Source organism: Carassius gibelio, chromosome B7 (genome assembly GCF_023724105.1).
Source record: "Carassius gibelio isolate Cgi1373 ecotype wild population from Czech Republic chromosome B7, carGib1.2-hapl.c, whole genome shotgun sequence".
Lineage (NCBI taxonomy): Eukaryota > Metazoa > Chordata > Actinopteri > Cypriniformes > Cyprinidae > Carassius > Carassius gibelio.
The window spans coordinates 19,015,339-19,035,175 of NC_068402.1; the positions used below are offsets into that span (position 1 = coordinate 19,015,339).

Sequence of the window (19,837 nt, forward strand, 5' to 3'; positions counted from 1 at the left end):
AACATGAAAAACCTGCCGTCCTTCTTTTACAAGGCCGCATAATGTTTTATCGATCCTGCGGTGGAGCCTGCACACGAATGCTACCGAGGGCGATGTGATAACGAGGGCTCCCACAATACGCAGTGCTTTCCTTCTCTTTGAAGCGTCCAGACATGTCGAGCTGTTCTCTAGCCACCCTACATGCCCCCAATCTCTCACCTGCCCCTCCCACACCATAGGCTTTTGTGTTAACAGTATAAAGAGAAGCTGGTTTGCTTTACCCTTCCGGTCAGTGACCCAGTCTGTCTTCCTCACCTGCATCTGTATGAAACCCCCTCCATGGGGTCTGGAGTGTGAAATTTGTCACTTTCAAGGAAATATCACTCTTTGATTGCAATTTTGTCCATGGTGTTAACATCCCGCATGATATTTGCCAATAAGGCCCTTTAATTTTTTTTTTTTTTAAAGCACACAAATGCATTGCATGACTGAAGATTGTCTGATACACAGTGATTTATAAATATATTTACTTTTTGATTGTCAAAGGATTCAAATTAGTTTTTTTTTAAGTGGTATGCTTATCAAATACTCAAATTAATAAAATTAAGAGATGCTGTGAATAATCTGAGCTTCATTTTACATAAGCTCATCTGTGCCCTACTGTCCACAGGACTTGTGGTTATATTTTCCAATGTAAATTTATTTTTTAATTTGTTAATCTATGTAAACATAGATGTCAGCTGTCAGTTGAAAACTGTTTAAATTGTGCTTTGAGAAACCTTCATTCTGTTTTATGCAGTAGTTTTCTCTGTTTTTAACATCTGAATGATTGACTCTTTTGAGAGACATAATTATTCTAACTCCACGTGTCACTCCCCAAAGCATTTTAAACAAAACTTTTAAAATGTAACAGTCAGTCCTTTTTCTCTGTGTTCTGTTTGTCTGAGCCTGTTATTCCTTTCCTTAGACTCAGAAGGGATGTGGTCATTCAGTCAGGATCTCACAGCCATTCTAGTGAAGCAGGAGCCCAGCCTGATGTCAGAAAACTGTCCTGATACATCGCCCCCTCTGGCCAACACCAGCACCTACTCCCATCCCCTCACGCTTGCCCCTCCGCCACAGAGAAACCACACCGGGGAAAAGGTAAAAATGGCCATCATACAACTAATCTTGAAAACCGACGTTGTTTTCATACTCGTTTTCTTAGTCAGGAAGATGTTGTTTTTAGAGTGGGTATCAAAAGATGTAAGCGAGCTAATGATGGTGAACCTTACACACACTGCACACCAAAGGGACCATTGTATTAGTATGACAATGGAAAACATGCACACACACGTGCTTCATGTGCTCTTTTGCTCCGCTGGCAGCTTGCTCCACTTCTCTGCCCAGTGAGCATGTTCGCAGTATGAGTGCGGGTGTAAGGAGTTGAACTTACTGAAGCATGGGGATCGGCTCCAGCAGCATCAGTGTTGAGCTGAGAGTAGATGAGTTCTTTGTGGCTGCTGAGGCCTCTCGAATCTGGCACCGCACTCTCTTTGAGCATCAGAGCCATGGAACTGTTCTCTTCTCCTTGACTTGACACTAACTCAGGCCAGACTTTCCGCCAGCTCCCATAAACTCTGTCCTCCCTGGGGAGCGAGGTCGTACTGTGTGAAGATACCTGTCAACAAAATAAGCAAATACACAGAACAAGGGCTCGAACATTTTTGCTAGAAGTTAACAAGTGAGAAGCACTGTCAAGAATAACTTAGTTGGCTAGAAGAAATAATATTCAGGATGGATGGGGTTATATAAGCACGTGTCATTTATTTAAGAAGGGCAGCGAGACACGCACATGGTGTAAAGCTGTTCTGACATCCCACTGGGTTCTGCTGTATTGTCAGAGTGCAGCTGTACTGGAGAGCGTCCTCATGGAGACACTGTGACCGTGTGCCACAGGAAGAGCAGCTCTCACCAGATAAACACAAACCATAAATAACATGGCGTTAAGACATGGAGCACCATAATAACTATAATTCATGATCTGCATATATTACATAATCTTCAGGCAGTGCTTTGGAACCATTTGAGGCCACCTTGAAATGTTGAATTAGTCCAAGTTATTGGTCCAACTAAAACAGAATATGACCTGATTTTGATGTAGTTTAATTTTAATGAAACTTGACTAGAAGGGGAGGACGGCTATTTGAAATATGTTTTATAGACACATTTGAAAGATTCAGTTTTTGTGTATTTACAGTTTTTATGAATCAGTTTCAGTCCTGGGATTTGAGGCTGACAGGCTGTATAGTTGTAGAGAATATTTCAGTGACTCTTACTGCAGGTTAAAACATTATACCAGTTTGTAGCAACAAGTGCACAGTGCACATACTGGACTATACATTGGACTATTAAAAATAAATTCTATATTTTAGTATGAATGCAATCTGGCAATCTGGACATACTACTTCCCAAAATTGTCAGTGTCAAGATACTTACAGTTTAGTCGTGCGTGCTGCTTCACTGCCATTTACAGCTTATCTCATGTGACATCGTGTAATTTGCATTTTCGAAGCCCTATAGAAGCAGTAGACCAACTGGGTAGCTTATGCCTGCTTTTTTATGAATTCTATAAATTCATACATACAACTCCTTTCACATACTGCACTTATCCTGCTATTTATTAAGCATATTTGGACACTTTATGAGCAATTCAATGAAATCATTGCCAGAATAAAATTTTAAAACACTGATTCATAATGGAACTTTTCAAGCGATTGTTTTATGAGTCTTACTGTATGAGTCATTGAATCATTGACTCAACTAATTCAATAAAGGTTAAGTTTCCTTATTTTTAACAGGCTTTGTATTGTTACAATGTAAGTAGTAAATGTAAATTAACAGTGTGTACTCGTTTTAAGTATTACCTGCACCCAGATATCCCAAAAATTGCATTTAGCATAATCTGACATAATTTTGCTGACAAATAAGTAAGGGACAATGCACATCCAGCCGGTTGTTATCTCAGAATAAACCCAGACAGGGTGATCAGCGGAGGGAAGCAGAGGGGTCTTGTATCAGCCTTGAAGGGGTTTATTCTGAGATAACATCCAGCTGGATGTACATTATCCTGTTTATTACATGGCTAAACAAATGTTTTTACCATATATGTTGAAATGAATGCTGAAGTCTTCCATTGTAACACGCGGTGGTTAAGTGTTTTCAGTCACAAGATTGCGGCAGACAGTCAGCGATAGCGGAGTGACTCGTTAAGCATAAACGTAGTACCGGTCAAGATTATTTGTAGTACCCGGATGAGCGGTGTGTTATTCAATTTGGCGGTTGAATAACATACCACTGGATGGCACGATTGACCAATCAGAAACAAGTATTCCACAGAGCCGTGTAATAAACAGGGATATCTGAGTGCACGTGACACAGAAAACGGTCAATTGTTTAATCGCATCCAAAATAAAGGTTTGTGTTTACATAATAGATGTGTGTGTACTGTGCTTATTTATTATGTATATATAAATGCAATCACAACATGTATTTATTTTTACAAATATTTACATTTTTTTATATTTATATATCATTTATATGATAAATAAATATATTTAATGTAAAAAAAGAAATCTTAAATATATACATGCATGTGTGTGCCTATTTATAAATACAAAATAAATATACCCAGTACACACCCATATAATATGTAAACAAACTGATTTTGTATCGTGATTAATCCAGCTAATAGCACACCTCAGCAATTTTTACAGTAAAGTTATTTTAGTCTCTTTGCACAAAGGCCTTTACCAGCTCAAGTTGGTGGGGAATACCGTCCGCCGACCCAGAAAATAATAAGAGGGACGTATGAGGGAAAAGTGAAGGGAACAACAGCCCCTCTGATCTGAGGCTCATGTCACCCCACTTTGTGCATAATGGCCAGACTGTGTGTGGTTTGCAAGCGGGTAGCTTTTGCTCTGTCAATGTAAACAGTTTGAGTCTGACTTCAGCTGTGTTTACTGTCTCAGACATCCAGCATGGAGCACATTTAGTCCAGTACACTAACAGTTGAGTACCATCAGAAATCATTAAATGCTACAGACCACTGCAGCCTGATTTCATCAGAGGCTCTCAGATAAAGCTGAATGATGTCTCTGCGCCACATATTGCTGTAACGTGCATTGAGATAACACAGACAAGATGCTTCTTTCACAGATACCTTAGTTGCATATTGTAATGAATGAGAATTTAATTTTACTTCCTTCTTGTGCCATATTTTTGAGTGAAACAGGATATGAATGTATATAGGATGTAGGGAGATACCTGTCTTTATCAGCAGAACAAGAAAGAAGCTGCAGAAAATGTTGATCAAATATTACAATATAGTATAGCACAAACATAGACAGATTAATTGTGTAATACCAGGAAAGTGTGCTAAATTTTGATGTCATCATGGTGATTGTTTTGCTTTTTGTTTTTGTTGTTAGAGTTCCAAAGGCCTGAGCTCAAACTCTGTTCCTGCCATCAAAGCAGAGCCCAGAGAGGTGAACCAGTTCCTCAGTGTGCCCTCAGGTGGGTGTGAAATCTCTCTTCAGCCCTGCTCTTGAACAGCATGGTCTTTGTGATGAAACAGTTTGATTATTTGAGTCTTGCATGCCTAGTAGTGACTGCACTGGGGCCCAGCACTGAAGGTACAGCAGTTCTAGTCTTTTAAGTTTTAACCATGACTGTCCTCTAAATACAAGGCTTTAAAGTAGTCCACTACTTTAGATACACAACAGCAAGCTAATATACTCAACATATAGCACTTAGTTGCCACATATGGCCAGTGCAGTTCTTCCACACTAGTTTAAAGATGGCAAAACTAAGCAAATTAGCCCACTTTTATTCTGCCCCCTCGCTCTACGGTCAGTTCAGGGTTATAAATACTCTAATGGTGTTCCTTTTCCAGAGGAAATGAGGCTTAGTGTGAGTGTTTCTTTATTTAACTTTTGCATGTGTTTGACAATCTCTCAGATCTCAACTTTAGCCCTTTCTGAATGGCCCATTGATGAAAACCAAGTCTGATGTAACCTCTGAGAATTGCATTGTAGCCCATTGTGTAGAGTGAATTGTTTGCATGCACTTATGCTCATCAAGGATGCATTTTATTTGATCAAAATACAGTAAAATTATAATTTCATATTCAGGATTCTTTGATGAATAGGCAGTGCAAAAGAACTGTTTTTTTGACTGATGACTGATCAGACTTTTGAATAGTAAAGTAACTGGATGGTCGTGATATTGATAAGTTAGATCTCTGTGTATGTACCGCAAACACATACAGTCCCTGCGTTTAATAGCTATTATTGTTTGATATTTGTTCTAGACTATTTTTAGGTTTTAAGTTAAGTCGCCAGCTCTAAAGTCACCACCACTGAGTTGCTGAGAGTTTCTGGAGAAGTTTCTCCAGTGTGACTGTCCCCTCAGTACACCACACATCACTTTGGATGAAAATTTTCTAATGGCAAGCAACCTATAGCACCTGCAAGTGTTGTGTGTGCGCTGTCTGCATGGCAATATGACGTCCTTTCATTCTGTTCATCCAGAAACAACAGCATTAAAGCAGTTCTGTGTATATAATGGAACATGGCCAGACCAAACACATGATGAGTCCAACACTCACCACACTTAGAAGCATTGTTCATGCATTTGCTGTGTGCGAAATGAATAAAAGCTTAACAGATTAGGCTTTATTGGCTTTGCATGATGACAGGTGAATAGACTTTTTTTGGCCTGGCTTTGCTCAAAAGCCCATTTGAACTCTATTTTGATGGGTTGCCGTGTTTGTTTAGCATATGTACGGAATCAAACCTGATCATTAAGATGTGAATGCCACAAGTGAACGGGTTACAGGTGTTTCAAGTGTGTCTCGTATCTATGTTTTCCCAACAGATGAGCATCTACGGTTGCCGCCCACTCCTCCCAGCAGCCACGGCAGCGACAGCGACGGATCCCAGAGCCCACATTCACTGCCACCATTAAGCCCTGGCCACCTGCAGAGCCCACATTCACTGCCTCCGTCCAGCCCTGCCCGGCTACAAGCCCGAACCTCCACAGCCATCTCCTCGTCCCCTCTCCTCACCGCCCCGCATGTGAGTCAAACGCAGTTTCAGCATGTGACGCACCACATTCATTCTTATATCCATACATACTGAACACATATATACAGAGGGAAAAACGCTGACTTGTGTTGTAATGCAGAAGCTGCAGGGAACATCAGGCCCTTTGATGCTGACAGAGGAAGAGAAGAGGACTTTGATCGCTGAGGGATATCCCGTCCCCAACAAACTACCGCTCACCAAAACTGAGGAGAAAGCCCTCAAACGGGTGCGCAGGAAAATCAAAAACAAGGTATTACTTATGATCACATACTATTAATATTGAATCGGTTCAGTTAGAATCCTCCTCTTATATGATTTTGATGCACATATACATATATAGACATTATACTTCAGTGCTAAAGTAGATGCATTTTTTTTCTTAGATCTCTGCACAAGAAAGCCGCAGGAAGAAGAAGGAATACGTAGAGTGTTTGGAGAAAAAGTAATTGCCTCCCCGACTCTACTCCTTTGTTCTCTACCTCTTCTACTCCCTCTCACCCTTTCTCTCCTGCTCTTATTTTCTCTTCCCCTCCTCTTGCATTGTTTGTCTAGCATCCACTGTCGTCTGTGTTTTCTTGGTGCCTTCATCCTTCTTTCTCTTCGTTGACCTCCTCTCCTTTAATCATATATATATATCCCGCTTGCTATTTTATGGCTCTTGTTGTGTGAATGCAGCCAATGGCTACAGTCCATACACTCATTGGGGTGTGTGTGCGTTTGCATGAGTCATTTTCCCTTTTATGCTGCTGTTAGGCTCTCAGGGTTTGGATAATGTGCTGGAGAGACTGGACTCACGCTGGACACACACACACACACACACACACAGACTGTTTTTTCCACTATGCTTAAGTCAGTCAAGTTGACTGGGTTATGCATGGTTATACATTTGGAAGCGATTTATTTATGTGTTTCAATCTGTCATTGTTTCCGTGTGCAATAACACACTTTCTCTCTCCTCCTCAGAGTTGAGAACTATACTTCAGAGAACAATGAACTGTGGAAAAAGGTAGAGACGCTCGAGAATGCCAACAGGTGAGATACCATTCGTGTGCTTGTGTTTAATCACAGTGAATACTTTATAGGTGGATTTTAATCAGTTTAATTGTAACCGTGTTTGCGGTAAGCGTATGCAGCAGCCTCTTCGCAGTCAGCAGGTGTTGCTAAGTCGGACCAGATGCATGCAGGTCTTAACCTCCCCTTCCGATCATATAGAGCAGCACCTTTTCATTCTCTCCTGGGTGGCCTTGTTAGAACATAGGCGCTGTCGCCCGGGTGCTGTCTGTTCCTACTGTTTAAAGAGACAGAAAGAGAGAGCACCGTGAGGGATTGTGTGTTATCAAAGTCAGCTCTTTTTCTGTGGATTAACTCTAAAACCTTATTGAAGAGAACTGCTCTTAAAGGGGTAGTTCACCTAAAATTTGAATTCAGTCATTGAATCATCATCACGTCGAACATAAATTAAGTTATCTTTTAATTTCTTTTGGAGTAAGCCATACAGGTTTGTCAGTGTTTAGAATAAAAAAAGGGCTATCAAAAACATGCAGGAAAGTATACTTTCATTTAAAAGTTAGTTAAAAAAATTAGGGTGCATTACTCTGATCAAAAGTGACAGTTAAAGACATTTATGCTATTACAAAAATTACAAATAACAGCTGTTTTAAACTTTCTATTTAGCAAGAATACAAAAAAAAAGACATGTATCCTGGTTTCCTCAAAAATATTAAGCAGCAAGCATCAAGCTGTTTTCAACGTTGAAATTATAATTTCACCTTTAACATAATATTAGAATGATTTCTAAAGGATTATATGCATTTAAGATTAGCGTAATGGTTGCTGAAAATTCAGCTTTGCCATCACAGGAATAAATTACATTTGCCAATATATTAATATAGAAAAAAAGTGATTTTAAACTATAGTAATATTTCACAATATTACTTTGTTACTGTATTTATGATCAATTGTATCCAGCTTTGTTGAGAATAATAAAAAGCATCTTTCAAAAACATACAAAGAAATCTTTCTGACCCTGAAATTTTGCGTTGTTTATATTTCACCATTATTTTAGGCTTTGAAGCTTTATTGTAGCACACTACTGTCATCAGTGCTTTTAGTATGTAGGTAAGAGTGACATGAATATGTGTGTAAGTATATAGTAATGCTTTTTATAGAGGACTGGCACAGGCCCCTTATTAACAACACACTTAAAGTAGCACGCAGCACGGTGCCGGCCTGCCTCTCATTACAGGATAAAGAGACTGTGTGTGTTGGCACTCTGCCGATTCTTATTAGGATAGAGCCTTCTGACTTATCTAAGAGAATTCAAAGAGACAGCAGGGGGGAGTTTGTGTTTGTGTGTTAGTGGGTGGGTTGTATATTAATCTGAGTAAACCACTGTTTATTCAATCAAATTGAGATGGTTATTGCTAGGTTTGCAGGGCGGTCTGAGCCCTTCACCAATGCTGAAAACATACCGTCTAGAGCTAGACTAGTCTACAGCATTCATTATGAGTGATCCTGTATGTGTATGTTTAGGTGAAAACTAATATACAGGTTTATTTTGAGGTGATCTAGTCAAGTGAAAAAGCACTTAACTGCAGGGGTCCAGAGGGACTGTCTCTGTTATAAGTGTACTGTAAGTTGCTTAGGATAAAAGAGTCTGCTAAATGATGAAATAGCAATGTAGTATTTTTTTGGTTTGATTTGTTTTCCAACATGTTGCAATGGCTCTCTCTGGTGGTGGAGGTTGTGGTGTTACTCATTACTGCATGTGATGTTGCGTCTTAGTTCCTCCACTAGAGGGAGCTCAATGTCGTTTTTTATTATAACTGGATCATTTCTTCTGAGTGAGAAAGTCTGCTGCTGAGATTACATGCACAAACACAGGTTCACAGGCCACTGCTTATGCACTGTATACTGTGGGGAATATAAATGTTTATCAGTTCAGTTATCAACTCTGCAACAGAATCATTATACATTTCTTGTGTCCTTTAGTGTACTAATGTGATCATGTCAAAAATGAGACAAGTGTGGGGCTGATTTAAATTAGTTAATTCATGACACTGAAAATGGAAGACCAGGTTGAACTATATGGCTATAAGTGTTGCAGTTGTTTTTGACTTTGTGCTGTTTTGAGTCAGATTAATAAGAGAGCAAGAGAAGAAGCTTATGTTTGATTGGCGGCTGAAGAATGACATAATTGAAGGGGAAATAAATTCACAGCCACTGCACGCATGCAGCAGGCAGCGTTGAGGAGGAGGAGGAGGAGAGTGAGAGACTGTGAGTGGTGTGAAGGGGAGTTCAGTTTATGTAACACTGTGGCGAGTAAGAAGTGTATTATCCTGAAATGCTCTGAATAAGAAGATCCTGCTGTTACAAAACAGCTCAGAGAGGAACACACATAGCCTGCAGAAAAATATGCTGCCTACAGCCTGATCTAAAGAATTTACTAATCAGTCTTCTTTTTTTGATGTGTTTTCTATATCATCTTTAGGTCTCTATTACAACAGCTACAAAGACTTCAGGCTCTAGTGAGTGGAAAAGTGCCTCGGTCCTGCAAAATTGCTTCCACGCAGACCGGAACCTGTCTCATGGTATATATACACATATACTGTACAAACACGTACATTTATTTCAACCTACATACACTTTCTCAGTGATTCTTTCTAACAAAGCAGAGTCTTAAAGGAATAGTTTACCCCAAAATTTGCTCAGTATGTACTTCAGGCAGTCCAAGATGTAGACAAGTGTGTTTCCTCATCAGAACTGACTTGGAGTAATTTAGCAATACAGTACTTGCTCATCAATTCATCCCCTTTAGTGAATGGGTGCCATCAGAATGAAAGTCCAGTCAGCTGATAAAAGCATTACAATAATCCACAACACGACACCACTCCATCAATTAACAGCTTGTGAAGAGAAGAGATGCATTTTGTAAAATTTTTTAAAACAGCATATGCTGGTTAGGTATGTTTGAAAGCATGGCTGCTAGTTTGAGCTGGTTTAAGATGGTCATGTGCTGATCCTAAATTGGTCCTGAGCAGGAGCTAAGACCAACATAGGACCAGCTGAAACCAGGTCAACCAGCTCAAACCAGCAGCCATGCTTCAAAACATACCTAACCAGCATAAGCTGTTTTTTTTTCCAACAGAGAACTGTTCCTTCCAGCTACAATATAAGTCCTCTATCCATATGTGACGAGTGGGGCGGGGCCGAGAGCCGTGGGAACGGAGCAAGTCCGGTGGAGTGATTTGGAAATGAGCGACATCTGCTCCACTCACCGGTTTCAAGTTCCACGAAGGAGATGGGAAGGATACAAAAGTGGAGCGACGACAGTGAAGGAGGAGAGAGGCCCAGGCCTCATTTCCAAATCACTCCACCGGCCTTGCGCCGTTCCCACGGCTATCAGCCCCGGCCAACTCATCCCACCATAATATTGCTTTCTCCAATGAAAACATTGTCTCATCTGAATCAGGGGAAAAATATGCACAGATCAAGTATCATTTACAAGTCCAAAACTCTTCTAAACAAATATGTTAGTGTATTTTAATGTGAGAGGACAACAGGGTGATGACTTTTTTTATTGGAAAAAGCATTATTACGGATTTTGTCTAGAAGCAACAATTTAAAGTTATTATACCTTAATAATAAATCTGTTTCTTACAAACATGCAGCTTTTGGCTTTACAAGATGTCAAGTTGAGTCGTGTGAATTACTTGTGGGTTACTTAGATGTTTTTATCAGCTGTTTTGATTCTGACGGCACCCATTCACTGCAGAGGATCCATTGGTGAGTGGTGTAATTCTACATTTTTCTAAATTTGTTTCGATGAGGAAACAAACTCATCTACATCTTGAATGGCTCAAGGCTGAGTACATTTTCATTTCTGTTTGAACTATTCTAATGAAATATCTATTAGTTTAGTGCTTTGATCCTATGCATGTAAAGGCAGGTCAGTTCTGCTCTGAGAGCTGTAGTTCAAGTAGATTACAGTGGGGCGGTGTGCTCACCGTGTGTGTGGTTCCTCCTCCTGGCCAGGTGGTGGCGCTGTGTTTTGTGTTGGTGCTGGGCTCGCTGGCTCCCTGCCTGCCTGAGCTCTCCCTCTACTCTTCCTCCTTATCCTCATCATCCTCACACACGGTGAAGTCTGCACCGCTGCCCTCAGGTGACCTCTACACCACCAGCCAGGGTATGTTCATCCCTGCCCCTAATGAGTTAACCGAGATCAGCTATCATTGTGTACATTGCATGATATTATTACATTTCTCTACACATGTGCAAAGAAGCATTTATTTGTAGGTCATCTGGCTTTCAGACACATTGAATTATCCAGGCAGCTAATAGCTGTGTGTGTCTTTGACAGCAGTCATTTCGATCCCCCCACGAGAGACTGAAAGAGTTCTGTCTCTCTTCTAAAGGTTATTAACAGAGCTCCTGGGCCGACAGTGCCCATTCTCACCCTCAAATTACTGTCAGACATCTAGAGAGTTTTAGATTGAAATCATTACTTCCCTTTGAGCAGATTTGACAATCCTCTTTCAACTTTACAACACACACTGAGCCTCATCTCTTTCGGCTCTATCAAAGCTGTGCTTGAAAGGGGTTTCAAATGCCTCATCCATTTTCACAAGGGCCCTACAGTCTCGGGCCGTGGATGATGGTGAAAGGGTTGCTGTAGTAACCGAAAATGCGTGTTGTTTCGCCTAAGAGAGTAGCTCACTCCAAATCTTGCTCTTTCTTTCTCCCACTCTCTCTGAGTCCACAAAAACGCTTCTCTTCACTCTACAAATCGCATGAAAGTCAAAATGAGCTTATCTTATGCGAGACATATGACATAAGTAACGCTGTTCCCTGTGTGTGTAGTCCGCTCCCGCAGCCTGCTCTTCTATGACGAGGGTGCCCCAGTGGAGGACGGCCACAGGGGCGTGCTGAGTGTGGACAGGATGGAGGGGGTGCCGCGACATGTCCAGGACCTGAAAGACAGCCATGAGCAGGATCATTCTGCTCTTGTGAGCAGGTACTTGAGCCAGGCCCAGCCCGAGCCTGCAAGCTACAGCAACACATCCGCGGCCCCACTCCGTCCCCCAGAACCACACTACCACTCCAGGTGAGACACACTTTGACAGTACTTTAAATCCATTCAGGGGTAGTTTATGGCAACTTAATTATTAAAGATGCACTGATATTAAAAATCTGGTGATACAGATAAGAGGAGTTATTTTTGTGTTATGGCAGATTACTTATAAGCAGCTGGTGTTTAAATTTTTTTGTCTGGTGTTTTGTCTATATACATTAAAAATAGACACACAAAAAAAGTAAATGGTTTTTAATGCTACAATTTAGGCATCATAAAATAACAGTAGAGTACAGTATGAAAAAGAAAAATGTATTTTGAGATTTGCTGAAGTTTAATTAATTACATTTTTTTTAATGCTGTTCTTTCAAACATTCAGCATAGCTGTTTTCAACATTGATAGTAAGAAACATTTCTTGAGGACCAAATCATAACAAAATAATAATTTCTGAAGGATCATGTGACACTGAGGACTGAAGTTAAGGCTGGCATCACCGGGATTAACTGCATTATCAAGCAGTTATTTTTAATTGTAATAGTATTTAACAATATTACAGTTTTACTTTATTTTTGATTAAATAAATGCAGCCTTGATGAACATAAGAGACTTAAAAACATTTAAAAGCCTTTTTAAGGCCAGTGTATATTGTGAATTAGAAATAAGAATTGTCTCTTTTCTCTCAGAAAGCGGGATCCTGAAGGAGGAGCAGAATATTTTTAACCCCTCTGGGTGGAGCTGCCTCATCACACAGACGTCCCATGATCCTGCACTACTCGGCCTTTGACCCTGACCGTTACAGACCCTGAGTCACCTGACCCAACCCTAACGAACCAACAAGCCTCATGACCACGATCCAACCCACTTGACATGCATTCCAATGACATTCAGCCCCAGAACTGTGAGAAGAGAAATGGGTCCATCCATACACTGAAACTCCCCTTTACCAGCAAGCACTGAGTTTAAGGACTAAGAGAGAGAAGAGAGGATGTGGGCGGTTGTAGATGCTGCTCTGTTTTAGATGGATGTGAGCCTGCAGCTCTAAATTCACTAAACACTTCACACACAGGGTGTGGGAGGGAAAGTTCATGAGTGTTTGCTTTGATTTTCTTAAAATGCCATGAGACTGTCCATTTACTACATATCCCTACTTATACCCCAAAGAACTTCTTTTTTTCTTCTTATGACTTCTTTTTAAATCTCTGAATGTTTTCCAGTGGGTGTAATCACAGGTGCCTGACGTACTTTGCGGTTTTGCAAAGCTTGCTTTGACAGGATTTTCTTCCTCTGCCATCTTGGCTTGTTTCTCCCTAATACGTTTAAGCTGGATTGCACTTGTTTTGCACTAGGAAAACTAATTGATTTAAGTGCCTTCGCGCTCTTTTTCATTGTGTCATATTTAAAAAGCTCCTAACCGCATAGTTCCCTCCTAAACCTCTTTTACTCTGCTTACTTTTATTAATGCATTTTATTTTGGTTTTCTACTTTTAAAAGGCAGAGGCTTTTGTACTGAATTACAAAGTTTATCCGTAATATATTCTAGTATTTGCAGCATCCAAAAAAGAGCATATTTATTTTATGCACAAAAAAATTATGAAAGTTATTGTGTTTGTTTAAATGAAAGATGATGTAAGGTTTACATGATCTTGTTGTCATAACTGTTAAACAGTTTTTTTTCTGTTATCTTTATTTCTATGTAAAGAAAGTTTTGTATATAGAGAAAAATGAACAGGGACGATCAAATCCTGTGTGTGTTTAACCATGTTCAGTCTCTGAAGAATTCTGCACAATCCGCTTGAGTCCATTAAAAAACATTGGCTATAATGGATACAACGTGAAAACAAACAGTTACTCCCGTTATGAATAGTGAACCTCTTTACAAATTAATGTTATTTAAACACGTTTTTCTGAATATGGAATGCTTCTTTTTAATGTTAGTCTAGACTGTCTATATTCTGTTCATGAGCAAACTATTTGACCACTGTAAAATTAACCGCAAATATCTGGGACTTGATGGTGCAGTTGTGTAAATATACTTTCTTAAAGGAGATAATTTTTTGTTATGAGATAGATGTCACTGTTCAGAAACAATTTGTTAATCATAAAATCTTTTGGGTTTGATTTACAATTTTCAATTTTTTTTTTGTTAAATAATTTTTTAACGATGTCCTCTGATGCTACAGCCACAATATAATTTTTTATTGTACAGCTAGAAATAACCACTGATAGTATTTCAATGCATTTTTCAGCCCTAATTAAATTATAGAAATTAATGTCACCGTCAGTTCTTATAAATTAGGCCTACTCTGTGGTATATGTGCCATAACACAATGAAAAACTGTAGATAACATCATATTATCAGTGTAAAACTGAATTAATCATCATTTTAAAGAGCTTTAACTTAAGTGACAGAGTGGTCCTCATCATCGCCTCTGTTATAGTCCATCGACCTGTATTTCTGTAGTGTAATAATAATAATGACCTGGAAAAATATTGTTTTGATTTGTATATTTCTAAGACAATAAATGGAAACTTTACGACTTCACTGCACATAATGTTCACAGAACCTGGAATATCTGAGCGTTCTGGAATTGAATCTAATGTCCAGTCTGACGATGGAGTTTATGCTTTAAAAGTAATTGTTGCTGGTATTATCTGTATCTCTGCCCTTTTTGCCCTTTGTACATATGACTGATGGTAAATGTTGGTTGTAAATATGGAGGACGTATTTTTATATTTCCAGTGCATTTTGGTAATCACCATGCGGCTTGGGTTGATTTGTAACTGTGTATGGATCTGGCTCTGTATGTATCTATGCTCTGAACCTCTTGCTTTTTCTGTCTTATCTAAAGTAGAGTTAGAATGAAGCAAAATACAAAATTTGCAGATGCAATTATGTCTCCTGTCTTATTTTCTGCTTTACAGCATCTTTATGAATAATGTGAATTTGTATTATTTATTTATTTATTTTTAACCTAAAAGGTTTGGTGTGGAGAGGTTATTAGCATCTGGTCTTCCTGCAAAATCAGCATTCATCATCTCAAGTGTGTATTTTGAAATTATGACCACCAGATGTCAGGCCTTTATCTGTCCAGCACCATGCAGTGCAGTATATTATCCATTTTTTCTTTCTTGATAAACTGGGCTGTGACAATATTACTAGACATATTTTATTTCTGGTATATATTAGCAGTCTCTACCAAAATATCTGTGTTTTTGGCATACAAAACTAAAAACAAATATTATCACATACCATGCTGCTGCTCAGCTAAACTGTACTATGTGAGGATAAACAGGACTGAACAAATATGAGTTCAAACTGGTACATCAGGTTTAAAATGCATTCGGCAATGAACAGTTGTAAGGTGCCTTTTGATAATTCTGTACCAGGAATAGGTCTGCAGTATGTAAAATGTTGAGGTCAAATAAAAACATTACAATAATTTTGTATATATATATATATATATATATATATATATATATATATATATATATATATATATACATGTAACTTTTGAAGATGTGAAAGTAAACACTTTCCCAGATAAACTGTAATTGAAGTTAAGGCCTGAGGCTTTTACTGTAAACACTGTAGCACTGAGTGTTGCTGTATATAAATAGGATTCAGTCAGTGGGGCCCTTGTATAAAATGTCTAGCATTGCTGCATTTCACAGTGGTCTAACAATTTGAAAGATTACCACATTAAATTTTAAAATATACAGCACAAGACATGTATGACTAGTTTTACCTTTTAATGCAGTTCATGCAGACTTGTTATAAAGAGAAAATTAGTTCTGTGGTTTCTGGACATTTTGTTGTGTGGTTTCCATATAGATTCATCAACTTGATTAATTCTGACTCCACGAAACTCTCCAGCAGTCCTCAATCCTGCATACAGTATTCACTATGACATAAAATGATTAACAAAATAAAATTGTAAGTTACTCTTTCTGTGTGGTTAATCATTATCTGTGGTTAAATTAAACAAGATTTTCTGAGAGATGAAGGTTATGTCTGTTCTAAGATCTTATAATAACAGCCATTTGTGCTATAAAGGTACTTCTTGTAAGAACACTTAAACACTTCCCACAGAGGTTGTGCTTTAGACCCAAAAAGAAATAAAACCCAAAGAGAGAGCGACCAAGCGTGATGGAGGATAAAGAAAAGGAGCGATGAGACGGAGAAAAAGGACATAGGCTATGTTCTGCCCACACAAATATCCATAGCTACCCATACCATTATACAGCCTGTGTGTGTGTGTGTGTGTGTGTGTGCGCGCGCACATGTTATTGATACTGTTATTGATACTGGAACTCTATTTTTATTTCATGAAAGCTGTAATAATTTTAAACTGATTACTGCAAATAATCTGACAATAAATACACTTTAGTCTGTACACTTGAAATTTTGAGAGAAATCATTTGTGTGTGTGGAAGTTATTTTAAATTGGGTATTTTTTTGGCAACAGTCTGGTTTTAATGTGACTTTTAGTTGTTAATTGAGGAAACTTCAGGTGTAAACTCATTTTCAAGAAGACAACATCTGTGACTGTAACCCCACAGGCCTGTGCTGTGAGTATCATTACATGACTGTATTTTTGTTCAGACAAGTAATTAATGATGTCGATTCTCTAAGGAGAATGGGATCTTGTGTTATGAGCTTGTTTAGAGACCCTCTGTTTTGTTTCAAAGTGTTCCTATTATAATAGTAATTTATAAATTAATGATGTAAAATATTCTCCCTGCATTGCTTCTCCCATGTTGCAACAAACTGAACTTTCCATAAAATTCTATCAAAAAAAAAAAAAATAAACTTTCACGGTGAGAGAACAAATAAATAAATCTCATTCATTTTTCTCCATGTTTGCACAAATTGCTTACTCACTGACTATATATTTTCGGATGGAACACAAAAACAGAAGTTACAGCAGGAGGTTGTGTTGGCTGTTACTGTAGATCATAAGAGGTTTGAACTTGATGAGCCACAGCTGGCAGCCAGTGAAGTATGACAAAAAAGTTGTGCTCTAACATTTACATACCCAGAAATGTTGATGCATTAGAATTCCTGTAGAAAGTGTAGGGTTCAGACCTGAAAATGTGTAAATATAATTCAAAATTTCATTCAGTGTGATGGCATTCTGATTAGTGATTACATTTGATTGTCTTATTTTATGGATTCAGACCCACACAAACTGTTATGTTATTGGTGGAATATTTTCTTCCTTGTATTGCTGCAGTGATCTGAGAAGTGTGTTGCATGGTCATGGCTGTAAAACTGACCTTTGCCCTGCATCCCAAGGCTGGTTGCTCACTGAAGCAAAGCAGGGTTGAGCTTGCTCAGTACCTGGGTGGGAGACCTCCTGGGAAAGCTTGGTTGCTGCTGGAATAGGTGTTAGTAAGAGCAGCAGGGGGAGCTCAACCTGGGTCCTAATGACCCAGTATAGTGACAGGGACACTATAAAAAAAAGCGCCGTCCTTCGGGATGAGATGTTAAACCGAGGTCCTGACTATCTGTTGTCATTAAAAATGCCACCCTGGCCAAATTCGCCCATTGGCCCATCATGGCCTCTTAACAATCCCCTTATCTGCTGACTGGCTTCATCACTTTGTCTCCTCTCCACCAATAAGCTGGTGTGTGGTGTGCTTTTCTGTCCAGGTGGATGCTGCACTGGTGGTGGATGAGGAGAAACCCCTTCACAGTGTAGAAAAAGCAAAAAAGCGCTATATAAATGTAATGAATTATTATTACTATTATTATTATTATTACATGACTTCATAACACTGTAATATAATTGACAGTGAAAGCAATACTATGTCTGTTTTTGATTCATTGTACTGAATTGAGTTTTACAACAGAAGAATGCATACAGTTCACATGCATACAGTTACTAGAAAAAAATGTTCTATTCAAAAAAAAAAACACTCTTCTTCCACAATTCAAACAGGCCTATACATATTGTCAATTTGTCAACAAACGAATAAATAATATTGTTGTAATGGTAAAATTTGACAGTAAAAGGAATTTGTGCTTCTTGAGATTCTTTCGGAGTGCTGTATTGTATTTATGTGCCAGTCTGTGCCTGTTTAGTGAGGATTGTGTGTGACGGCGAGAGAGAGAGAGAGAGAGAGAGAGAGAGAGAGAGAGAGAGAGAGAGAGAGAGATAGAGAGAGAGAGAGATAGAGAGATATATTTCTTGTGATTGGATGATTCCGCGGCTGTGGTTATGATGGGCGGGGTTTATTGCATTCTCACACGTGATTGGCTAATCCTGAATCGGTAGTACATGTGGGCGGGCTTTCGTGTGACACAGTCAGCTGTGTGTTTGGAGGTGGTCGTCGTCTCCTCCGCTGATTCAACCATAACTGAAGGTGATGATCAAATCTATGACAAACTGCCCCGAAACAAAAATTCTGTTGCTTTAACACTCTTGAGACCAAACGGAAAGCACATATAATCTCTTAACCTTGGCTGTGCCCCTCAGTGTGATACTTTGCACCGTTATCAAGTTAGTTTAATAAATGGCAGAAGCATCAGTCGCGACCGTTGACGGTTCGTCTCGCGCCGCACACAGCTCCGCGGACTCTCCGGTCACGATCCTGATACCCCCGAGCTTGGAGGACGTGTTGGAGGAGGAGGACGTGTTCCTCTCTGAAAGCGGAGCAACTTTAAAACAGCATGAGTGTCCGGGGAACGGGACCAAGCGACTGGCGGCGAGGAGAGAAGCGGGGCTGTCTCCTGAGATCCAGGCGGAGAGCAGCGAGTTCCTACACCTCACCATCCGGAAACAGGTGTCATACAGGTACAACTCACTCACGGTAAACGACTCGACCAGGGTTAATTAGGAAACGTCAAAACATTCGAGCATTTCGCTTGAATTACAAACTTGAAACCAACTCCCTTCAATCTCAGCTGGCCTTTGACCAGCCGCAATTACGGTTTATTTGTTCTGTTAGTTTAGTTACAGTCAGAGCTATATCACTTGCAGCTTGGTTAATGTTGTCGTTTACTGAAGAGCTGTCTCCCGTGGTACTATACGGACAGACAGGATGATCTGGATTACTTCCAGCATAAGCTGAAACGCCACATTCTTGTAACCTATTGACTACCAGCCGTAATAGTATTAAGCTTACACATACACACACACACACACACACACACACACACACACACACACACACACACACACACACACACACGTTATGTGAATTGTGTGGACTTTAAATTGAATTCTATTACTATTTTACTGACCAAACTATATTTTCTATCCCTTAAACCTACCCTAAACATACCCCTTACAGAAAACCTGTTTGCATTGTTACACTTTCAGATAAACAGAATTTACTATTTTGAATCATTTTAAATTTATCATCAGGTTTTACTAGCCTTGTGGGGACCCACAATGCAGCATAAACAAGGACACACACACACACACACTTACATGAACTTTTCCATTTGTTGTGATTTGTTTTAACAAGTAGTGTGTAGTCTAGAAAACAGTGACTAATAATAGTTCATCAGGCCAAACAACATGGCTCTCTTGTCATCAGGACCAGTTGGCTGTAAATTGAATTATTCTGGTGTCAGATGCCAGAATCTCTTCGCACATAATCAACGTCATCATTAGCACAGCTATCTTAGGCATGGTGGAAGGATTTTTTTTTAAT

At 39.3% G+C, this 19,837-nt stretch overlaps 1 protein-coding gene across 4 annotated transcripts in view; it reads left to right on the forward strand.

Moving 5' to 3' along the window:
• Positions 1–15,065, forward strand: part of creb3l1 (cAMP responsive element binding protein 3-like 1) — a 29,796-nt gene extending 14,731 nt beyond the window's left edge. For 2 of the 4 annotated variants that reach the window (XM_052562324.1, XM_052562325.1), the window contains 10 exons: positions 947–1,122; positions 4,449–4,533; positions 5,896–6,095; positions 6,205–6,354; positions 6,488–6,546; positions 7,068–7,136; positions 9,595–9,694; positions 11,139–11,289; positions 11,964–12,207; positions 12,859–15,065. In XM_052562324.1, the coding sequence (XP_052418284.1) occupies positions 947–1,122; positions 4,449–4,533; positions 5,896–6,095; positions 6,205–6,354; positions 6,488–6,546; positions 7,068–7,136; positions 9,595–9,694; positions 11,139–11,289; positions 11,964–12,207; positions 12,859–12,895 (1,271 nt within the window). In that variant the 3' untranslated portion in view covers positions 12,896–15,065. Of the gene's footprint in view, positions 1–946; positions 1,123–4,448; positions 4,534–5,895; positions 6,096–6,204; positions 6,355–6,487; positions 6,547–7,067; positions 7,137–9,594; positions 9,695–11,138; positions 11,290–11,963; positions 12,212–12,858 lie in introns of those variants that run through there. The other 2 variants (XM_052562326.1, XM_052562327.1) reach the window with 2 other exon arrangements.
• Positions 15,066–19,837: the final 4,772 nt, after the last annotated feature.